At 45.4% G+C, this 22,350-nt stretch overlaps 1 protein-coding gene across 1 annotated transcript; it reads right to left on the reverse strand.

Annotated features, from left to right (window-relative positions):
• Positions 1 to 1,896: 1,896 nt before the first annotated feature.
• fam168b (family with sequence similarity 168 member B) lies at positions 1,897 to 22,223 on the reverse strand. Its single transcript, XM_031836401.1, has 7 exons — positions 21,740 to 22,223; positions 19,184 to 19,278; positions 18,950 to 19,036; positions 15,475 to 15,617; positions 5,266 to 5,452; positions 5,009 to 5,130; positions 1,897 to 3,535 (listed from the first exon to the last, which is right to left on the reverse strand). The coding sequence occupies exons 2-6, from the start codon at positions 19,257 to 19,259 to the stop codon at positions 5,021 to 5,023; spliced, it is 603 nt and encodes a 200-aa protein (XP_031692261.1). The 5' UTR covers positions 19,260 to 19,278; positions 21,740 to 22,223; the 3' UTR covers positions 1,897 to 3,535; positions 5,009 to 5,020.
• Between the last annotated feature and the right edge of the window lie 127 nt (positions 22,224 to 22,350).

Below are 22,350 nucleotides of genomic sequence, written 5' to 3' on the forward strand. Positions count from 1 at the left end.
AATTTGAAGGGGTGTCCACATACTTTTGTACATGAAGTCCCCCACTAATACTTAAATACATGTAATTTTGTCCTTGAAACATTTAATTTAACTACTGTAGAATTTCATTTATTCTTATGGAGGACTAATCCTACAGGGGACTGCCAATATGGCCGACCGGTGGCTTCTAAACCTCTCAATCACTGAGGTATAATAAGAGGTGGAGACTGCGTTCAAGATGTCTGCGGTTATTTTCAAGGTATTCTATTCACGTTCAAATACAGATTTATGGACCATCTCTATCCGGGTTGCATTAAGTCTATACGGACCAACATCAATGTGCACTAACAGTCAGTGCTGCACCACATCACCTCAAAGCCCATCGCCCGGTGTTATCGTAAATCACCACATCACCTCGAACCCCATCGCCCGGTGTTATCGTAAATCACCACATCACCTCGAACCCCATCGCCCGGTGTTATCGTAAATCACCACATCACCTCGAACCCCATCGCCCGGTGTTTTATCGTAAATCACCACATCACCTCGTACCCCATCGCCCGGTGTTTTATCGTAAATCACCACATCACCTCGGACCCCATCGCTCGGTGTTATCGTAAATCACCACATCACCTCGAATCCCATCGCTCGGTGTTATCGTAAATCATCACATCACCTCGGACCCCATCGCTCGGTGTTATCGTCAATCACCATGAACCCCATCGCTCGGTGTTATCGTAAATCACCATGAACCCCATCGCTCGGTGTTATCGTAAATCATCACATCACCTCGGACCCCATCGCTCGGTGTTATCGTCAATCACCATGAACCCCATCGCTCTGTGTTATCGTAAATCACCACATCACCTCAGACCCCATCGCTCGGTGTTATCGTAAATCACCTCAGACCCCATCGCTCGGTGTTATCGTAAATCACCACATCACCTCGAACCCCATCGCTCGGTGTTATCGTAAATCACCACATCACCTCACCCCATCGCTCGGTGTTATCGTACATCACCTCAGACCCCATCGCTCGGTGTTATCGTACATCACCTCGTACCCCATCGCTCGGTGTTATCGTACATCACCTCAGACCCCATCGCTCTGTGTTTTATCGTAAATCACCACATCACCTCGTACCCCATCGCCCGGTGTTTTATCGTAAATCACCACATCACCTCACACCCCATCGCTCGGTGTTATCGTAAATCACCACATCACCTCAAACCCCATCGCTCGGTGTTATCGTAAATCAACACATCACCTCGAACCCCATCGCTCGGTGTTATCGTAAATCATCACATCACCTCGGACCCCATCGCTCGGTGTTATCGTCAATCACCATGAACCCCATCGCTCTGTGTTATCGTAAATCATCACATCACCTCGGACCCCATCGCTCGGTGTTATCGTCAATCACCATGAACCCCATCGCTCTGTGTTATCGTAAATCACCACATCACCTCAGACCCCATCGCTCGGTGTTATCGTAAATCACCCCATCACCTCGTACCCCATCGCTCGGTGTTATCGTACATCACCTCAGACCCCATCGCTCGGTGTTATCGTACATCACCTCGTACCCCATCGCTCGGTGTTATCGTACATCACCTCAGACCCCATCGCTCGGTGTTATCGTAAATCACATCACCTCGGACCCCATCGCTCGGTGTTATCGTAAATCACATCACCTCACACCCCATCGCTCGGTGTTATCGTACATCACCTCAGACCCCATCGCTCGGTGTTATCGTAAATCACCTCGAACCCCATCGCTCGGTGTTATCGTACATCACCTCAGACCCCATCGCTCGGTGTTATCGTACATCACCTTAAAACACCACATCATCCTTGGATCCCCAAAGATGTGCAGGTGACATGATTCAATGAAATGGTTAAATAAAAAAACCTTGACAAATTCTCATAATAGTATTTATTTTGTAGTCTTTCTCGACAACCCAAAAACACATTACAAAACAGATTCAGTAACTGAGGTGACTTAGATTAGATAGACGAGTGACTCAGACAATGATATAAAATCGGGTGAGTTCTGGTGGAGTCTTGAGGTAACTTGGGAGAGACATCTCACTTCAGTTAAGTACTGGCTTCCTTAAAACTGTGTCTCAAATAAGAATTGAATGTGTCTTCTCTTCCAGTAGTGCTTAGAAAATTATAATATATTTAATAATAATAAGGTCTCAAACCTGTTGAAAATGTCTCAGGTTAGCATTGATTTTAAAAGTTTGTGGCTCTTGGTGTGGTTAAGCCCAAACTAATGACAAAGGAATCAGTAGACATGTTCAGGTATGACACATACATGCATCTGTACATGCAACGTTTTCAGTAGTTTAAACCTCTGAAAATAGAATTATACACAATCACTCATTGTCTACAGGACTGAGTCCAAGTAGTTGTCAATAGATGACTTTCCTTTGCGACCAGTAATAGATCACATGTCACGACAGGTCCGTATCATTCTGCTGTCATGATGTAGGGGATCTTAGGACAAATGGTCCAAGAGGAAAGGGAATTATCTGTTTAAGACCGTTGGAACTTCTATATGGAACTCTGTGTCCACAACATCTCCCAATGGGCAGAGTGTGGAGAATGATTTAGTGTTGGAATGGACACAGAGGCACAAAACTCAACAGCAACAAAAAAAATCTAATTTTCCCAAACTACAAAAAAAATTATAATAATGGCCCAACAGACAAAATGTCGACACAGCTTCATCTAGGGAAATAATACTCTGCCAGCAACGTTACTAAAAACAAGTCAAATAAAAATGTGCCCGGCTTTGAGTAGTAATCCTAACCCTGGAATCGTTATTGGTGAAACAGCTATATGTGATATTACCACTGCAAAACAACCAACACTGTTGTTCCCCCTCTGACACGAGAAAGAGGAACACACAACATACTGCACATAACAGTGGTGGGGCAGCCAGTGGCACCGTTTCCCCCCCTACTGAGGATTCCATCTTTAAGTTTGTTTGTATGAAACTATTCCCCCCCCCTTTCTTATTTAAGGTTTCAAATTAAGACACGATATCAGTGCTAAAACAATTGCAGTTCTTATTCTTAGTTCCTTTAGATTAAATCTTTTTGGTGATTTTGCATGTCTCAGGTAGATTGAGCGAGCGTTATTTAGCATACACACACACACACACGCGCATTTACCTCGATATGGATCCCAAAAATAAAAACTCATCCAAACTCTCTTTTAACGACTTAAAATAGTTAACTACACATTTCTAAAGACAGTCCACAAAACACAAGTTTGCATGGAGGAGACTTCCAGTAGCCATCTGACGGAAGATATGCAGCAGAGTGAGCAAAGGATTCTGGGATAGCGTTAATCCAAACAGGAACAGTCAGGAGTGGGAAGATTCTCTTCATCCCGTTCTGAACAGACCTGTTGATGTATGGTTAGGATTCAGATTCGCATCACACCTATAAAAAGGAAGGAAGAACAGCTGAAGGGGGTCATCATCATCATCATCAGCTGTAGAACACTGGACGGGAGTGTCGATGCATATCTACCATCTTCTGACCTGAAGAGAAGCAGAGGAAAAGTTGATTAATATACAGTAATACCGATTGTTTGTTTTCCTACACATAAAATGTCCATCTATTGACCACTGCCAAATTTTCCCAACATGTTTGACAACCCTTTAAAATGGTAACAAGTAGGCCACCCTTCCTGTAACAACCCTTTAAAATGGTAACAAGTAGGCCACCCTTCCTGTAACAACCCTTTAAAATGGTAACAAGTAGGCCACCCTTCCTGTGACAACCCTTTAAAATGGTAACAAGTAGGCCACCCTTCCTGTGACAACCCTTTAAAATGGTAACAAGTAGGCCACCCTTCCTGTAACAACCCTTTAAAATGGTAACAAGTAGGCCACCCTTCCTGTAACAACCCTTTAAAATGGTAACAAGTAGGCCACCCTTCCTGTGACAACCCTTTAAAATGGTAACAAGTAGGCCACCCTTCCTGTAACAACCCTTTAAAATGGTAACAAGTAGGCCTCCCTTCCTGTGACAACCCTTTAAAATGGTAACAAGTAGGCCACGCTTCCTGTGACAACCCTTTAAAATGGTAACAAGTAGGCCTCCCTTCCTGTGACAACCCTTTAAATTGGTAACAAGTAGGCCACCCTTCCTGTGACAACCCTTTAAAATGGTAACAAGTAGGCCACGCTTCCTGTGACAACCCTTTAAAATGGTAACAAGTAGGCCACCCTTCCTGTGACAACCCTTTAAAATGGTAACAAGTAGGCCACGCTTCCTGTGACAACCCTTTAAAATGGTAACAAGTAGGCCTCCCTTCCTATGACAACCCTTTAAATTGGTAACAAGTAGGCCACCCTTCCTGTGACAACCCTTTAAAATGGTAACAAGTAGGCCACGCTTCCTGTGACAACCCTTTAAAATGGTAACAAGTAGGCCACCCTTCCTGTGACAACCCTTTAAAATGGTAACAAGTAGGCCACGCTTCCTGTGACAACCCTTTAAAATGGTAACAAGTAGGCCTCCCTTCCTATGACAACCCTTTAAAATGGTAACAAGTAGGCCACCCTTCCTGTGACAACCCTTTAAAATGGTAACAAGTAGGCCACCCTTCCTGTAACAAGTAGGCCACCCTTCCTGTAACAAGTAGGCCACCCTTCCTGTAACAAGTAGGCCACCCTTCCTGTAACAAGTAGGCCACCCTTCCTGTGACAACCCTTTAAAATGGTAACAAGTAGGCCTCCCTTCCTGTGACAACCCTTTAAAATGGTAACAAGTAGGCCTCCCTTCCTGTGACAACCCTTTAAAATGGTAACAATTAGGCCACCCTTCCTGTATTTTCCTGCCTGAAAAGTAAAAAAAAAAAAAAAGTGATTTTATAACTGTAAAATGATCACAATTGTCTATGCTCTTGTATTTCCATGTGTTCGGTGTCAGTGGTCAGTGTTTGTCCCAGGCAGATTGACCAGAGAAAGCATGAAATGGGTGACACGGAGGACGTAGTCACTACTCACAGTGACATCACTTCACCACTGGGGGGGCACATAGCTGTAGGTGGGCGTGCCTGGGTGTCGGTATGTGGGCATCGCGACTTGGTGGGGGGCAAGGGGATTCGGGGAGTGTGTCAACAATGTTCCTGGAGAAGGGAGGGAGGTGGGAAAGGTCAGGAATTTAGACAAAAGCCAAACCATTTCTTCATCCTCGTCAAAGATTTGTACGCTGTGTAGAGACAGGATAGTATAAAAAAAAATAGAAAAATGATGGAACTCACCAGCTGACATGGCCATAGTGGTCCCTGCTACCATCCCCATGGCAACACCATTGTGGGGGCGAGGCGGGTGGTGCATGGGCGGGGCATACATGGCTGCTGGCATCCCATTGGGCTGGACCACTGTAGTGTGATGTATGACATGGGGCGGGGCTGCGTACAGCGGCTGTGTGTAGTAAGTGCCTTGATGCTTAGAGAGAGAGAGAGAGATCTCACGTCAGTACCTCAGAGAGAGAGCTCACGTCAATACTTCAGAGAGAGAGAGATCTCACGTCAGTACCTGAGAGAGATCTCACGTCAATACCTCAGAGAGAGAGCTCACGTCAATACCTCAGAGAGAGAGAGCTCACGTCAATACCTCAGAGAGAGAGAGAGAGATCTCACGTCAATACCTCAGAGAGAGAGAGAGATCTCACGTCAATACCTCAGAGAGAGAGAGAGATCTCACGTCAATACCTCAGAGAGAGAGAGATCTCACGTCAGTACCTCAGAGAGAGAGAGAGATCTCACGTCAATACCTCAGAGAGAGAGATCTCACGTCAATACCTCAGAGAGAGAGAGAGCTCACGTCAGTACCTCAGAGAGAGAGAGAGAGATCTCACGTCAGTACCTCAGAGAGAGAGAGAGAGATCTCACGTCAATACCTCAGAGAGATCTCACGTCAGTACCTCAGAGAGAGAGAGATCTCACGTCAATACCTCAGAGAGAGAGAGATCTCACGTCAATACATCAGAGAGAGAGAGATCTCACGTCAATACCTCAGAGAGAGCTCACGTCAATACCTCAGAGAGAGAGAGATCTCACGTCAATACATCAGAGAGAGAGAGAGATCTCACGTCAGTATCTGAGAGAGAGAGAGAGAGAGATCTCAAGTCAGTACCTGAGAGAGAGAGAGATCTCACGTCAAAACCTCAGAGAGAGAGAGAGATCTCACGTCAGTACCTCAGAGAGAGAGAGAGATCTCACGTCAATACCTCAGAGAGAGAGAGAGATCTCACGTCAATACCTCAGAGAGAGAGAGAGATCTCATGTCAATACCTCAGAGAGAGCTCACGTCAATACCTCAGAGAGAGAGAGAGAGAGATCTCACGTCAATACCTCAGAGAGAGAGAGAGAGAGAGAGAGATCTCACGTCAATACCTCAGAGAGAGAGAGAGAGATCTCACGTCAATACCTCAGAGAGAGAGAGATCTCACGTCAATACCTCAGAGAGAGAGAGATCTCACGTCAATACCTCAGAGAGAGAGAGATCTCACGTCAATACCTCAGAGAGAGAGAGATCTCACGTCAGTACCTGAGAGAGAGCTCACGTCAATACCTCAGAGAGAGAGAGAGAGATCTCACGTCAATACCTCAGAGAGAGAGAGATCTCACGTCAATACCTCAGAGAGAGAGAGATCTCACGTCAATACCTCAGAGAGAGAGAGATCTCACGTCAATACCTCAGAGAGAGAGAGAGATCTCACGTCAATACCTCAGAGAGAGAGAGAGATCTCACGTCAATACCTCAGAGAGAGAGAGAGATCTCACGTCAATACCTCAGAGAGAGAGAGAGATCTCACGTCAATACCTCAGAGAGAGAGATCTCACGTCAATACCTCAGAGAGAGAGAGATCTCACGTCAATACTCACGTCAATACCTCAGAGAGAGAGAGAGATCTCACGTCAATACCTCAGAGAGAGGAGATCTCACGTCAATAACCTCAGAGAGAGAGATCTCACGTCAGTACCTGAGAGAGATCTCACGTCAATACCTCAGAGAGAGAGCTCACATCAATACCTCAGAGAGAGAGCTCACGTCAATACCTCAGAGAGAGAGCTCACGTCAATACCTCAGAGAGAGAGATCTCACGTCAATACCTCAGGAGAGAGAGAGAGAGATCTCACGTCAATACCTCAGAGAGAGATCTCACGTCAGTACCTCAGAGAGAGAGAGAGATCTCACGTCAATACCTCAGAGAGAGAGAGAGAGAGAGATCTCACGTCAATACCTCAGAGAGAGAGAGATCTCACGTCAGTACCTCAGAGAGAGAGAGAGATCTCCCGTCAATACCTCAGAGAGAGCTCACGTCAATACCTCAGAGAGAGATCTCACGTCAATACCTCAGAGAGAGAGAGAGATCTCACGTCAATACCTCAGAGAGAGAGAGATCTCACGTCAATACCTCAGAGAGAGAGAGAGAGATCTCACGTCAATACCTCAGAGAGAGAGAGAGAGAGATCTCACGTCAATACCTCAGAGAGAGAGAGAGAGATCTCACGTCAATACCTCAGAGAGAGAGAGAGAGATCTCACGTCAGTACCTCAGAGAGAGAGAGAGATCTCACGTCAGTACCTCAGAGAGAGAGAGAGAGAGAGAGAGATCTCCCGTCAATACCTCAGAGAGAGATCTCACGTCAATACCTCAGAGAGAGAGAGAGAGAGAGATCTCACGTCAGTACCTCAGAGAGAGATCTCACGTCAATACCTGAGAGAGAGAGAGAGAGATCTCACGTCAATACCTCAGAGAGAGAGAGAGATCTCACGTCAATACCTCAGAGAGAGAGATCTCACGTCAATACCTCAGAGAGAGAGAGAGATCTCACGTCAGTACCTCAGAGAGAGAGAGAGATCTCACGTCAGTACCTCAGAGAGAGAGAGAGAGATCTCACGTCAGTACCTCAGAGAGAGAGAGAGATCTCACGTCAGTACCTCAGAGAGAGAGAGAGATCTCACGTCAGTACCTCAGAGAGAGAGAGAGAGAGAGATCTCACGTCAATACCTCAGAGAGAGCTCACGTCAATACCTCAGAGAGAGAGAGATCTCACGTCAATACCTCAGAGAGAGAGAGATCTCACGTCAATACCTCAGAGAGAGAGAGAGAGAGAGAGATCTCACGTCAGTACCTCAGAGAGAGAGAGAGATCTCACGTCAATACCTCAGAGAGAGAGAGAGATCTCACGTCAATACCTCAGAGAGAGCTCACATCAATACCTCAGAGAGAGAGAGAGATCTCACGTCAATACCTCAGAGAGAGAGAGATCTCACGTCAATACATCAGAGAGAGAGAGAGATCTCACGTCAGTATCTGAGGAGAGAGAGAGAGATCTCACGTCAGTACCTGAGAGAGAGAGAGAGATCTCACGTCAGTACCTGAGAGAGAGAGAGAGATCTCACGTCAGTACCTCAGAGAGAGAGAGATCTCACGTCAATACCTCAGAGAGAGAGAGAGATCTCACGTCAATACCTCAGAGAGAGAGAGAGATCTCATGTCAATACCTCAGAGAGAGCTCACGTCAATACCTCAGAGAGAGAGAGAGAGATCTCACGTCAATACCTCAGAGAGAGAGAGAGAGATCTCACGTCAATACCTCAGAGAGAGAGAGAGAGATCTCACGTCAATACCTCAGAGAGAGAGAGAGATCTCACGTCAGTACCTCAGAGAGAGAGAGAGATCTCACGTCAGTACCTCAGAGAGAGAGAGAGAGAGAGAGAGATCTCCCGTCAATACCCCAGAGAGAGATCTCACGTCAATACCTCAGAGAGAGAGAGAGAGAGAGATCTCACGTCAGTACCTCAGAGAGAGATCTCACGTCAATACCTGAGAGAGAGAGAGAGCTCACGTCAGTACCTCAGAGAGAGAGAGAGATCTCACGTCAGTACCTCAGAGAGAGAGAGAGATCTCACGTCAGTACCTCAGAGAGAGAGAGAGATCTCACGTCAGTACCTCAGAGAGAGAGAGAGATCTCACGTCAGTACCTCAGAGAGAGAGAGAGAGGTCTCACGTCAGTACCTCAGAGAGAGAGAGAGATCTCACGTCAGTACCTCAGAGAGAGAGAGAGATCTCACGTCAGTACCTCAGAGAGAGAGAGAGAGAGAGATCTCACGTCAATACCTCAGAGAGAGCTCACGTCAATACCTCAGAGAGAGAGATCTCACAGTCAATACCTCAGAGAGAGAGAGATCTCACGTCAATACCTCAGAGAGAGAGAGAGGAGAGAGAGATCTCACGTCAGTACCTCAGGAGAGAGAGAGAGATCTCACGTCCAATACCTCAGAGAGAGAGAGATCTCACGTCAATACCTCAGAGAGTGCTCACATCAATACTCAGAGAGAGAGAGATCTCACGTCAATACCTCAGAGAGAGAGAGATCTCACGTCAATACATCAGAGAGAGAGAGAGATCTCACGTCAGTACTGAGAGAGAGAGAGAGATCTCACGTCCAGTACCTGAGAGAGAGAGAGAGAGATCTCACGTCAGTACCTGAGAGAGAGAGAGAGATCTCACGTCAGTACCTCAGAGAGAGAGAGATCTCACGTCAATACCTCAGAGAGAGAGAGAGATCTCACGTCAATACCTCAGAGAGAGAGAGAGATCTCATGTCAATACCTCAGAGAGAGCTCACGTCAATACCTCAGAGAGAGAGAGAGAGATCTCACGTCAATACCTCAGAGAGAGAGAGAGAGATCTCACGTCAATACCTCAGAGAGAGAGAGAGAGAGAGATCTCACGTCAATACCTCAGAGAGAGAGAGATCTCACGTCAATACCTCAGAGAGAGAGAGAGATCTCACGTCAGTACCTGAGAGAGAGCTCACGTCAATACCTCAGAGAGAGAGAGATCTCACGTCAATACCTCAGAGAGAGAGAGATCTCACGTCAATACCTCAGAGAGAGAGAGATCTCACGTCAATACTCAGAGAGAGGAGAGATCTCACGTCAATACCTCAGAGAGAGAGAGATCTCACGTCAATACCTCAGAGAGAGAGAGAGATCTCACGCCAATACCTCAGAGAGAGAGAGAGATCTCACGTCAATACCTCAGGAGAGAGAGAGAGAGATCTCACGTCAATACCTCAGAGAGAGAGAGAGAGAATCTCACGTCAGTACCTCAGAGGAGAGAGAGATCTCACGTCAATACCTCAGAGAGAGAGAGAGGAGAGATCTCACGTCAATACCTCAGAGAGAGAGAGAGAGATCTCACGTCAATACCTCAGAGAGAGAGAGAGAGAGATCTCACGTCAGTACCTCAGAGAGAGAGAGATCTCACGTCAATACCTCAGAGGAGAGAAGAGAGAGAGAGAGATCTCACGTCAATACATCAGAGAGAGAGAGAGATCTCACGTCAGTATCTGAGAGAGAGAGAGAGAGAGATCTCACGTCAGTACCTGAGAGAGGAGAGAGAGATCTCACGTCAAAACCTCAGAGAGAGAGAGATCTCACGTCAAAACCTCAGAGAGAGAGATCTCACGTCAGTACCTCAGAAAGAGGAGAGAGAGAGATCTCACGTCAATACCTCAGAGAGAGAGAGAGATCTCACGTCAATACCTCAGAGAGAGAGAGAGAGAGAGATCTCATGTCAATACCTCAGAGAGAGCTCACGTCAATACCTAAGAGAGAGAGAGAGAGATCTCACGTCAATACCTCAGAGAGAGAGAGATCTCACGTCAATACCTCAGAGAGAGAGAGAGATCTCACGTCAATACCTCAGAGAGAGAGAGAGAGAGATCTCACGTCAATACCTCAGAGAGAGAGAGAGAGAGAGATCTCACGTCAATACCTCAGAGAGAGAGAGAGAGATCTCACGTCAGTACCTGAGAGAGATCTCACGTCAATACCTCAGAGAGCTCACGTCAATACCTCAGAGAGAGAGAGATCTCACGCCAATACCTCAGAGAGAGAGAGAGATCTCACGTCAGTACCTCAGAGAGAGAGAGAGAGAGATCTCACGTCAATACCTCAGAGAGAGAGAGAGAGAGATCTCACGTCAATACCTCAGAGAGAGAGAGAGAGAGAGATCTCACGTCAGTACCTCAGAGAGAGAGAGATCTCACGTCAATACCTCAGAGAGAGCTCACGTCAATACCTGAGAGAGAGAGAGATCTCACGTCAATACCTCAGAGAGAGAGAGATCTCACGTCAATACCTCAGAGAGAGAGAGAGAGAGAGAGATCTCACGTCAATACCTCAGAGAGAGAGAGAGAGAGAGATCTCACGTCAATACCTCAGAGAGAGAGAGAGAGAGAGATCTCACGTCAATACCTCAGAGAGAGATCTCACGTCAGTACCTGAGAGAGATCTCACGTCAATACCTCAGAGAGAGAGCTCACATCAATACCTCAGAGAGAGAGCTCACGTCAATACCTCAGAGAGAGAGATCTCACGTCAATACCTCAGAGAGAGAGAGAGAGATCTCACGTCAATACCTCAGAGAGAGAGAGAGAGATCTCACGTCAATACCTCAGAGAGAGATCTCACGTCAATACCTCAGAGAGAGAGAACTCACGTCAGTACCTCAGAGAGAGAGAGAGATCTCACGTCAGTACCTCAGAGAGAGAGAGAGATCTCACGTCAGTACCTCAGAGAGAGAGAGAGAGAGAGAGAGATCTCCCGTCAATACCTCAGAGAGAGCTCACGTCAATACCTCAGAGAGAGATCTCACGTCAATACCTCAGAGAGAGAGAGAGATCTCACGTCAATACCTCAGAGAGAGAGAGAGAGAGAGAGAGAGATCTCACGTCAATATCTCAGAGAGAGAGAGAGATCTCACGTCAGTACCTCAGAGAGAGAGAGAGATCTCACGTCAGTACCTCAGAGAGAGAGAGAGAGAGAGATCTCCCGTCAATACCTCAGAGAGAGATCTCACGTCAATACCTCAGAGAGAGAGAGAGAGAGATCTCACGTCAATACCTCAGAGAGAGCTCAGGTCAATACCTGAGAGAGAGAGAGAGAGAGATCTCACGTCAATACCTCAGAAAGAGCTCACGTCAATACCTGAGAGAGAGAGAGAGAGAGAGATCTCACGTCAATACCTCAGAGAGAGAGAGATCTCACGTCAATACCTCAGAGAGAGAGATCTCACGTCAATACATCAGAGAGAGAGAGAGAGATCTCACGTCAATACATCAGAGAGAGAGAGAGAGATCTCACGTCAATACATCAGAGAGAGAGAGAGATCTCACGTCAGTACCTGAGAGAGGAGAGAGAGAGATCTCACGTCAGTACCTGAGAGAGAGAGAGAGAGATCTCACGTCAGTACCTGAGAGAGAGAGAGAGAGATCTCACGTCAGTACCTGAGAGAGAGAGAGAGAGATCTCACGTCAGTACCTGAGAGAGAGAGAGAGAGATCTCACGTCAGTACCTCAGAGAGAGAGAGAGAGATCTCACGTCAGTACCTCAGAGAGAGAGAGAGATCTCACGTCAGTACCTCAGAGAGAGAGAGAGATCTCACGTCAGTACCTCAGAGAGAGAGAGAGATCTCACGTCAGTACCTCAGAGAGAGAGAGAGATCTCACGTCAATACCTCAGAGAGAGAGAGAGAGAGATCTCACGTCAGTACCTCAGAGAGAGAGAGAGAGAGAGATCTCACGTCAGTACCTCAGAGAGAGCTCACGTCAATACCTCAGAGAGAGAGAGAGATAGAGATCTCACGTCAATACCTCAGAGAGAGCTCACGTCAATACCTCAGAGAGAGGAGAGAGAGAGAGATCTCACGTCAATACCTCAGAGAGAGAGAGAATCTCACGTCAATACCTCAGAGAGAGCTCATGTCAATACCTCAGAGAGAGAGAGATCTCACGTCAATACCTCAGAGAGAGAGAGAGAGAGAGATCTCACGTCAATACCTGAGAGAGAGAGAGAGAGATCTCACGTCAATACCTCAGAGAGAGAGAGAGAGATCTCACATCAATACCTCAGAGAGAGAGAGAGAGAGATCTCACATCAATACCTCAGAGAGAGAGAGATCTCACGTCAGTACCTCAGAGAGAGAGAGAGAGAGAGAGATCTCACGTCAATACCTCAGAGAGAGAGAGAGAGATCTCACGTCAATACCTCAGAGAGAGCTCATGTCAATACCTCAGAGAGAGCGAGATAGAGATCTCACGTCAATACCTCAGAGAGAGAGAGAGAGATCTCACGTCAATACCTCAGAGAGATCTCACGTCCAATACCTCAGAGAGAGAGAGATCTCACGTCAGTACCTCAGAGAGAGAGAGATCTCACGTCAGTACCTCAGAGAGAGAGAGAGAGATCTCACATCAATACCTCAGAGAGAGAGAGAGAGATCTCACGTCAGTACCTCAGAGAGAGAGAGAGATCTCACGTCAGTACCTCAGAGAGAGAGAGAGATAGAGATCTCACGTCAATACCTCAGAGAGAGAGAGAGAGAGAGAGATCTCACGTCAATACCTCAGAGAGCTCACGTCAATACCTCAGAGAGAGAGAGAGAGAGAGATCTCACGTCAATACCTCAGAGAGAGAGAGATCTCACGTCAATACCTCAGAGAGAGAGAGATCTCACGTCAATACCTCAGAGAGAGCTCATGTCAATACCTCAGAGAGAGAGAGAGAGAGAGAGATCTCACGTCAATACCTCAGAGAGAGAGAGATCTCACGTCAATACCTCAGAGAGAGAGAGATCTCACGTCAATACCTCAGAGAGAGAGAGAGAGAGATCTCACGTCAATACCTCAGAGAGAGCTCACGTCAATACCTCAGAGAGAGAGAGAGAGAGATCTCACGTCAATACCTCAGAGAGAGAGCTCACGTCAATACCTCAGAGAGAGAGAGAGAGAGATCTCACGTCAATACCTCAGAGAGAGAGAGAGAGATCTCACATCAATACCTCAGAGAGAGAGCTCACGTCAATACCTCAGAGAGAGAGAGAGAGAGAGATCTCACGTCAATACCTCAGAGAGAGAGAGAGAGAGATCTCACATCAATACCTCAGAGAGAGAGAGAGAGAGATCTCACATCAATACCTCAGAGAGAGAGAGAGAGAGATCTCACATCAATACCTCAGAGAGAGAGAGAGAGAGAGAGATCTCACATCAATACCTCAGAGAGAGAGAGATCTCACGTCAATACCTCAGAGAGAGAGAGAGATAGAGATCTCACGTCAATACCTCAGAGAGAGAGAGAGAGAAATCTCACGTCAATACCTCAGAGAGATCTCACGTCAATACCTCAGAGAGAGAGAGATCTCACGTCAATACCTCAGAGAGAGAGAGAGATCTCACGTCAATACCTCAGAGAGAGAGAGAGAGAGCTCACGTCAATACCTCAGAGAGAGAGCTCACGTCAATACCTCAGAGAGAGAGAGAGAGAGCTCACGTCAATACCTCAGAGAGAGAGAGAGATCTCACGTCAATACCTCATAGAGAGAGAGAGAGAGAGAGAGAGAGAGATCTCACGCCAGCGCCACATTGAGCCAACTACAGCAGCAATATGCAGCAAGCTAATGTGTATTGACCCGATTCAGACCTAGGAAATGTCTGGCTTTCTTAAGCACTTCTCAGTATTTGGTATTCAGACAACTTATTCCGTAGCGTAATGCGCTCAGCAGGAGTGGCTACCTTGCTCGCTCTGAATACATTTACTTTTTAAAATATACTCTGATCTTGTAGATTATTTAGGGTTAGGAAAGTATTTATGAAACCCTTTGGGCTGGGGGCAGGGACTTTGACCCTTCCGGCGTCTCGGGGCGGGTGGGAGTCGAGGGCACCCACTAATGGGAGCGGCCATTCGTATGGTCTTAATAAAAATTATTATTTAAAGAAATACTGTATATTTCTTTATGAGAGCAGAGAAGAAAGAAAAGAAAGAAAATGGTGGTTGGATTCATTTGGAAAATTACCACATTCAGTTGTTTAACACACAGTAATGTTGGAAGATTAGTGTAGGGAGAATAGTGTACAATAGTAGGTTATTTTTATTTTACCTTTATTTAACTAGGCAAGTCAGTTAAAAACAAATTCTTATTTTCAATGACGGCCTAGAAACAGTGGGTTAACTGCCTGTTCAGGGACAGAACAACAGATTTGTACCTTGTCAGCTCGGGGGTTTGAACTTGCAACCTTCCGGTTACTAGTCCAACACTCTAACCACTAGGCTACCCTACCCTCCTCTATTGCCTGCACTAACCATGGAACTGTGTGATGTCACAGCCAAGTACTGCGCTTAGGTTCCTTAGGTGTTATTGCTTGGCATAGGAGAAATGCTCACTAACAGGGATGCTAACAGATTCATGCACAGTATGAGAAATATCTGGGATCTTTCAATTCGGCTCATGAAACCAACACTTGAACATGTTGCGTTTATATTTTTGTTCAGTACGGTTCTGCAAATAAGCAAAAAAATAATAATAAATAGGTTGTGTTGTACTACTTCCGATGGTAAAGGGTGATTGGATATGTTGCAGCAGTCTGTAGATGAACTAACGGACTGACTGACCTGAGCGTAGGGGTTCTGTTGGGGGTAGGTGCTTCTCACAGGGTATACTGCTCCAGGGTAAGGGTTGGGTGACGAGGAGTAAGGTGGGACAGCCCCCGTGGTGGGCGAGCAGGACATTTTAAAAGGAGTGCCCGGAGCGTAACCTATAAGAGACATTGCAGAGATATCATCTGGGGAATTACACATTTTAACAGGAACAAAAACAAAACAATTAACACTTCAAGCCTGGCCTTTTGTCCCGAGGGCTTGTAAAGGGACTGACTATTGTCCGACTCCTTTCTGAATCTGTACAACACAAAAGAGGGAAGTTTCAGTCAACGGCAATATATGTGTAGCTGGAAAACAAAACGAGAGGCAGAAACGTTTGGCTGAATTCAATCATCTCTCCTGAGAGCTGTCTGGTTCTCCATGTTTAGCTAAAGGTGATGAAACCATGGTGTACAGAGTCACAACACAGCGGCTGCTACACTATGTACAAAGACTGCGATTCAGTTAGACTGATTCAATTCAGGTCAGGATTTAGCCTTCAGTAATGTATTGGGTTGCAACTATCCCATGATCGGCTGCACGTTCCTACCCCCTGCCCAAACTGATGTGGCTCAGCTGGGGTGGACTCACTAGGAACCAAACAGAACCAAATGGAACGGAGAGGGACCGACCTGATTTTGTCCAATGGAACGGAGAGGGACCTACCTGATTTTGTCCAATGGAACGGAGAGGGACCTACCTGATTTTGTCCAATGGAACGGAGAGGGACCTACCTGATTTTGTCCAATGGAACGGAGAGGGACCTACCTGATTTTGTCCAATGGAACGGAGAGGGACCTACCTGATTTTGTCCAATGGAACGGAGAGGGACCGACCTGATTTTGTCCAATGGAACGGAGAGTGACCTACCTAATTTTGTCCAATGGAACGGAGAGGGACCTACCTGATTTTGTCCAATGAAACGGAGAGGGACCGACCTGATTTTGTCCAATGGAACGGAGAGGGACCGACCTGATTTTGTCCAATGGAACGGAGAGGGACCGACCTGATTTTGTCCAATGGAACGGAGAGGGACCGACCTGATTTTGTCCAATGGAACGGAGAGGGACCGACCTGATTTTGTCCAATGGAACGGAGAGGGACCGACCTGATTTTGTCCAATGAACGGAGAGGGACCGACCTGATTTTGTCCAATGGAACGGAGAGGGACCGACCTGATTTTGTCCAATGGAACGGAGAGGGACCGACCTGATTTTGTCCAATGGAACGGAGAGGGACCGACCTGATTTTGTCCAATGGAACGGAGAGGGACCGACCTGATTTGTCCAATGGAACGGAGAGGGACCGACCTGATTTTGTCCAATGGAACGGAGAGGGACCGACCTGATTTTGTCCAATGGAACGGAGAGGGACCGACCTGATTTTGTCCAATGGAACGGAGAGGGACCGACCTGATTTTGTCCAATGGAACGGAGAGGGACCGACCTGATTTTGTCCAATGGAACGGAGAGGGACCGACCTGATTTTGTCCAATGGAACGGAGAGGGACCGACCTGATTTTGTCCAATGGAACGGAGAGGGACCGACCTGATTTTGTCCAATGGAACGGAGAGGGACCGACCTGATTTTGTCCAATGGAACGGAGAGGGACCGACCTGATTTTGTCCAATGGAACGGAGAGGGACCGACCTGATTTGTCCAATGGAACGGAGAGGGACCGACCTGATTTTGTCCAATGGAACGGAGAGGGACCGACCTGATTTTGTCCAATGGAACGGAGAGGGACCGACCTGATTTTGTCCAATGGAACGGAGAGGACCGACCTGATTTTGTCCAATGGAACGGAGAGGGACCTTCATGACCTGATTTTGTCCAATGGAACGGAGAGGGACCGACCTGATTTTGTCCAATGGAACGGAGAGGGACCGACCTGATTTTGTCCAATGGAACGGAGAGGGACCGACCTGATTTTGTCCAATGGAACGGAGAGGGACCGACCTGATTTTGTCCAATGGAACGGAGAGGGACCGACCTGATTTTGTCCAATGGAACGGAGAGGGACCGACCTGATTTTGTCCAATGGAACGGAGAGGGACCGACCTGATTTTGTCCAATGGAACGGAGAGGGACCGACCTGATTTTGTCCAATGGAACGGAGAGGGACCGACCTGATTTTGTCCAATGGAACGGAGAGGGACCGACCTGATTTGTCCAATGGAACGGAGAGGGACCGACCTGATTTTGTCCAATGGAACGGAGAGGGACCGACCTGATTTTGTCCATGGAACGGAGAGGGACCGACCTGATTTGTCCAATGGAACGGAGAGGGACCGACCTGATTTTGTCCAATGGAACGGAGAGGGACCGACCTGATTTTGTCCAATGGAACGGAGAGGGACCGACCTGATTTTGTCCAATGGAACGGAGAGGGACCGACCTGATTTTGTCCAATGGAACGGAGAGGGACCGACCTGATTTTGTCCAATGGAACGGAGAGGGACCGACCTGATTTTGTCCAATGGAACGGAGAGGGACCGACCTGATTTTGTCCAATGGAACGGAGAGGGACCGACCTGATTTTGTCCAATGGAACGGAGAGGGACCGACCTGATTTTGTCCAATGGAACGGAGAGGGACCGACCTGATTTTGTCCAATGGAACGGAGAGGGACCGACCTGATTTTGTCCAATGGAACGGAGAGGGACCGACCTGATTTTGTCCAATGGAACGGAGAGGGACCGACCTGATTTTGTCCAATGGAACGGAGAGGGACCGACCTGATTTTGTCCAATGGAACGGAGAGGGACCGACCTGATTTTGTCCAATGGAACGGAGAGGGACCGACCTGATTTTGTCCAATGGAACGGAGAGGGACCGACCTGATTTTGTCCAATGGAACGGAGAGGGACCGACCTGATTTTGTCCAATGGAACGGAGAGGGACCGACCTGATTTTGTCCAATGGAAACTCAATTGCAACGGTTTGGACTAATAAAACCCCCTGGGGGTGTGTTCATTATGGAAAACGTTTAAAAACCAAATGGAAGCAAACAGAGCAAAACATGAGTTTCTATTGGATAAATTGAAGTAGGTCCCTGTTTCCTTCCATTTGCCTCCGTTCAATAAATAATTTGCAATGGATTCTGCGTAATAAATACACCTCTGGTGAGGTTGGGGGATCAATTCCCACAAGAAATCACATACTACAAATGTATGCACTTTTTTTTAATTTTTTTTAATATTTTTTTTTAACCTTTAGTCAGTTAAGAACAAATTCTTATTTTCAATGACGGCCTAGGAACAGTGGGTTAACTGCCTGTTCAGGGGCAGAACGACAGATTTTGTACCTTGTCAGCTCGGGGATTTGAACTTGCAACCTTCCGGTTACTAGTCCAACGCTTCAGTCAGTGCTATATGTGAGCACTGACTGAAGAAGGGTCGGCTTAGATGCAGCTCTGTGGGGGGGGGGGGGCGGACTGTTACCTTACCTGTGGGGAAGGCTGGGTGGTTGGCTCCAGGGTGGTACATGTTGGGGGCATAGGCAGGGGAGGCTGCATAGCCCACAGGGAATCCAGCTGGGAGGTCACATGTCAAACAAGTGAAGTTCAGAAGCATCAGACAGACATTTAGAGAAGACGCAACACTTATAGAGAGATTTTTTTTTCTAAAACTGTGTGTAAACACTACAGGCTCACAAACTGGTTAAGGGGCTCTCTGCCTACCTGGGTATCCTACTAAATGTCCCTTTTGATTGGCATAGGGGACCCCTGTTGGTGCAGGGCAGTACACTGGGTTCATAATGCACACTGTTCAGATACTGCAACAAGACAAGAGGCAAACATGATATTGTTATGTTAATGTTCGATACAAAATCTGATATGTTCTTCATTAAAAAACAGTTTTGGAAAAAGTAGCCAATTGTCATACTTGAGTAAAAGTAAAGATACCTTAATAGAAAATGACTCAAATAAAAGTCACCCAGTAAAATACTACTTGAGTAAAAGTATTTGGTTTTAAATATACTTAAGTATCAAAAGTCAATATATCATTACTAAAATATACTTAAGTATCAAATGTATAAATCTTTTCAAATTCCTTATATAAAGAAAACCATGTGTTTAGTCAGTCCACTAGAACGTAGAGATAACAAGGGATATTTTCTTGATAAGTGTGTGAATTAGACAATTTTCCTGTCCTGTAAAGCATTCGAAATGTAACGAGCATTTCGCTACACCCGCAATAACATCTGCTAAATATATGTGTATGTGAGCAATAACATCTGCTAACTATATGTGAGCAATAACATCTGCTAACTATATGTGAGCAATAACATCTGCTAACTATATGTGTATGTGAACAATAACATCTGCTAACTATATGTGTATGTGAACAATAACATCTGCTAACTATATGTGTATGTGAACAATAACATCTGCTAACTATATGTGAACAATAACATCTGCTAACTATATGTGTATGTGAACAATAACATCTGCTAACTATATGTGAACAATAACATCTGCTAACTATATGTGAACAATAACATCTGCTAACTATATGTGAACAATAACATCTGCTAACTATATGTGAACAATAACATCTGCTAACTATATGTGAACAATAACATCTGCTAACTATATGTGAACAATAACATCTGCTAACTATATGTGAACAATAACATCTGCTAACTATATGTGAACAATAACATCTGCTAACTATATGTGAACAATAACATCTGCTAACTATATGTGAACAATAACATCTGCTAACTATATGTGTATGTGAACAATAACATCTGCTAACTATATGTGTATGTGAACAATAACATCTGCTAACTATATGTGAGCAATAACATCTGCTAACTATATGTGTATGTGAACAATAACATCTGCTAACTATATGTGAACAATAACATCTGCTAACTATATGTGTATGTGAACAATAACATTTGATTTGAATAACATTTGATTTGACTACTTTTGGGTATCAGGGAAAATGTATGGAGTAAAAAGTACATCATTGTCTTTAGGAATGTAGTGAAGTAAAAGTAAAATTTGTCAAACATATAAATAGTAAAGTAAAGTACAGATACCCCAGAAAACTACTGAAGTAGTACTTTCAAGTAATTTTACTGAAATACTTTACACCACTGGCTATAGTAAATGCCATACTGGTTGCTGTCACACAGCATCGCATCCTCCTCCACAAGCAATACGTTATGTCATGACTCATGATCTGAATCATTATAGCTTCAAACAAAACTACGTAAAGAAGGTAGCTAGCTAGCTAGCAAACCAGTTAAACTAGCCGCAATAGCTAACTATAGTACATAGTGCATTCGGAAAGTATTCAGACCCCTTCACTGTTTACACATTGTGTTACGTTTACAGCCTTATTCTAAAATGAACACACACAAAAAAAAATCCCCTCATCAATCTACATGTAACAGTATAATAACTCACAACAGCCCATAATGGCAAAGCAAAAAAACAGTTTTTTAGACATGTTTGCAAATGGATAAAAAATGAAATATCACATTTAAATTTCACCCCCCCTAAAAATCGCTGAGTAACAAAGTCTTCCAATTTTGAGTGTACATGTAATGTTCAAAGCATACGACCTGTGATTTTTATTACAACAAATACCACGCTGGTCATAGAACTAAGCCATGTCAAAAAACGTAGAATTGCAGTAAATGACCTTAAAACCAGTAACCCCCCCTGGGGGGTTGTGCTAGGGGGGCACACACATAGTAAATGTCACTCCAAACCCTCTTCAAAAGTTGGCAGCCCTGAGCAGCTAGCTAGTATATACACAGATGAATGTTTTTCATAAATCATAATTAGCCATCATGAGGCACCCTTTTCACTTGACACATTTAGACTATGGGACCCCTGGTCAGAGTAATGGACGTGTATCGATTAACGAACAGCTACAATAGTGAAACATAGGGCAGCCTAGGTAGAATTCAACACATTACGGTACCGAACTATTACCACTGACATTATTCCTGTGCTTCTGTCCTGACAAATCCCTATGGAGCGTTTAATTATGGGAACTAAATCATGTGCGTTTATTAATGGGCGATGCAGTAGTTCCACAACAACAAGGGCCGCAGGGTGGCATTGCGTTGGGGCTTCAGTCGCATCTCTCTCCTTGTAGTTAATACTGGCTGTCCCATTCACCCTTCAACCACCTTTTCATATTGTCAATCTTGGCAAATGGTTTAACAATAGATACCAATTGTAATATTAGGAATAGTTGTCAACGTTACTTACGGTTGTAATTTCTCAGTTTCCGACTGCTGTTCTTTAGGCTCAGATGTTAACTTTTGGTTATTGTATTTTTGTTCTCACTGTCTGGTTGACGCTGCTGTTTTCTGCTTGGCTCTCACTGCGCACAAACATTCCTCCAGCAACCGGCGTCACTTCCGAGTACATCGAGTCTCCTTTGTGCCCATGTCACATGATGTCGTACTGCAATAAAAGGTGACTTTCACTTTGCTGTCTCTGGGCAATGATTCTGGGACAGCATATGTATAACATGGTATACGCTATTCTATCATTTATGTAATAGAGTACAGATACTGAGGCATAAACGTCATCTGTCATAAATAATAGCTATGGGGGTGTCTCAATGCATTAGGAATTTGTAGAATATATTATTGTGGAACTTCTGTCGGTGTTGGATCGTGTTGGCATTGCTCAACAATACGTGGTTCCAAAAAAAATAACTGCAATCAAATCTGAAATAAGCATTCTTACGTTCATCTATTTTCTATCTGTCAATTACATTTTACAACCATCCCCATAATGGAAGTTGACCCTGTACACAGATCTAGGATCAGTAAACCATACTTCAATCTTCAGTTTGGACTCTAGGCTGGCTG

The sequence above is a fragment of the Oncorhynchus kisutch genome, linkage group LG11 (assembly GCF_002021735.2).
Source record: "Oncorhynchus kisutch isolate 150728-3 linkage group LG11, Okis_V2, whole genome shotgun sequence".
Lineage (NCBI taxonomy): Eukaryota > Metazoa > Chordata > Actinopteri > Salmoniformes > Salmonidae > Oncorhynchus > Oncorhynchus kisutch.